This window comes from Penaeus japonicus, unplaced genomic scaffold (assembly GCF_977035675.1).
Source record: "Penaeus japonicus unplaced genomic scaffold, GWHDUDI00000001_assembly GWHDUDI00000031, whole genome shotgun sequence".
Taxonomy (NCBI): domain Eukaryota; kingdom Metazoa; phylum Arthropoda; class Malacostraca; order Decapoda; family Penaeidae; genus Penaeus; species Penaeus japonicus.
In genome coordinates, this window is record NW_028234433.1 from 22,578,047 (window position 1) to 22,580,546 (window position 2,500).

The 2,500-nt window shown below is 32.9% G+C and overlaps 1 protein-coding gene across 1 annotated transcript in view; it reads left to right on the forward strand.

The window, feature by feature from the left end:
* The window catches only part of LOC122247916 (uncharacterized), a 3,259-nt gene extending 955 nt beyond the window's left edge, over positions 1 to 2,304 (forward strand). The window contains exons 3-4 of the mRNA XM_086555448.1: positions 1,744 to 1,785; positions 1,898 to 2,304. Of these exons, the coding sequence (XP_086411574.1) occupies positions 1,744 to 1,785; positions 1,898 to 2,095 (240 nt within the window). The 3' untranslated portion in view covers positions 2,096 to 2,304. The remainder of the gene's footprint in view (positions 1 to 1,743; positions 1,786 to 1,897) is intronic.
* The last annotated feature ends 196 nt before the right edge of the window (positions 2,305 to 2,500 follow it).

A 2,500-nucleotide genomic window follows, 5' to 3' on the forward strand; every position in this document is an offset into this window, starting at 1 on the left:
TTATCGACATTTATAAGAATCTATCTGTAAACAGAAGTATAAGACAATCTATTTAGGTTTTTGGATTAAGGACTTAACTTCAGAAGCAGCAAAAGGGATTGTACTGACATAAGAAATGGAAATGTTAAAAGGGATATTCTAAAGTTTTAAAAGTTCCTGGTCTTATATACATTCGAAAGCAGTTTAGTTCGAAACTTTAATAGCTACGATATACGTGAAATATGTCACATGGTCTAGTTACAGATATCGATGATTCTGGCTGTAATGGTGGCCTTGTCATGCATGGTGAGCTGGAGCAGCGCTATGTGTATGTGCAGATATATATGTAGATAGATATGTGTTTATTTGCATATACATATACATATTTATAAATATATTAAAGCTTGTATACATATACATGCATATATACATGTGTATGCATACGTGTATATATTGAAGTATATGCATGTGTGTATATATATGTATGTGTATACATACGTATATATGTGGAAGTAAATCTATATGTATGTCTATGTATATATACACATGTGTATGCGTATGTAAATATGTATGCATACAGATATGTATATGTATATATACATATATATATATATACATATACATATGTATTTGTATATATATATATGAATATACACATCTGAGTATACAAATATGTGTATGTAAGTAAATGCAGTTATGTGTCTATATAGAAATATATATAGTTATGTATACATATGTATATATATATATATATATATATATATATATATATATATGTATATATGTATGTCTATGTATATATAGATATTTATGTACGTGTCTGTGTATGTAATATATATACATGTATATACATATACAAATATATACATGTGTGTGATTATCTATCAATTCATATATCGGTATGTACATACACCTACACACAAACATATATGTAAATATGTATATATACATACAAATAATATATTCCCAGGTATAGACACCACTGAACAAGATTCTCATTCGTTCATTTCATAGTAGATTCTGATTTTTGCAATCACGTAATAGAAATACTGAAAATGACAAAAAAAAGAGCGATATTCACATTCTTAAAATAATATCTTATAGACATAACATTCACATTTTGAAAATGATAATTTAGGAGCATATAATATTCACATTCTCTAAATAATGATTTAGTCACGTAATATTTGCATTCTCAAATACTATGGCGACATGCACATAAAACATTTCTTAAATGGTATTCTTTAAACCATAATATTCGAGCAGCCTATGACTCAGACAATCTCAAGGACAAATCGACAAAAAGTAAAATTTGGCAATGACCTTGAACTGTCCTGTGATCTATATAAGCTCTCTAATTCACTGCTATCTAATTTATACTCCCTGGATTTCCTCCACAGTCCCGCCTGCATTCGTTCAACACTCTTCTCGCTCCAGCACGCAAGATGAAGCTGGTAAATTGTCTGAGAAACTGTAGAGTTCAACATTTATATGAAGCTACGTGTGAACATAAGTATAAAACAATCTATTTAGAGTTGATATTTTTACATCTGTATGTCTATTGTGTACGTTAGATTTACCCATGGTTAAGGACTTAACTTCATAAGCAGTAAAAGGAACTGTACTGACTTAAGAAATGGAAATGTTAAAGAGGATATTCTAAAATTTTAAAAGTTCCTAGTCTTATATAATTTCGAAAGCAGATTAGTTCAAAACTATAGTAGCTCCGATATACCTGAAATCTGTCACATGGTCTAATTGCAGGTATCGATGATTCTGGCCGCAATGGTGGCCTTGTCATGCATGGTGAGCTGGAGCAGCGCTATGCCTGAGCCTGACCCCGTGGCTGACCCTCGACTGATGGCCCCCCCTCAGTGGCTATCCCTAACCCCGCGTGCTGACTCCTTCGATCCCGTAGCAGCACCCTCACTCTATATTCAAGATATGGAAGGTCGTGGCTGTTGGATTCTGGTGGATATGGTGCCGTGGGTTATGGATATGTGAGCCCGTGGGCTATGGATATGGGGGTCGAGGAAGCTATGGATATGGGGGTCGTGGAGGCTATGGATATGGAGGTGGCCGTGGGGGTTACGGATATGGTAGCCATTATGGATAAAGGTCTCCTAACACCAGAGAAGTCTCGCCTTCCACATGACAGTAATCAACAGCTTTAGCAAATAACGTCGTTTGCTTCTTTTCACAATATGTTTGCTGATATTAAGAATTGGCTTACATAGTAAATGAATGTTCACTGTTATTTTGAGTTTTAAAAATCCTCAGTTATTGACTCACATTATGACTGTGTATACTGTGTATCTCTCTCACTCTCACATTGTGTATATGTGTGTGTGTGTGTGTGTGTGTGTGTGTGTGTGTGTGTGTGTGTGCATATGCACACACACAAAAACACATGTGCGCCCCAAAAAAAAAAATATATATATATATATATATATATATATAATATATATATAATATACTATATATATATATATATATATATATATATATATATATATATATA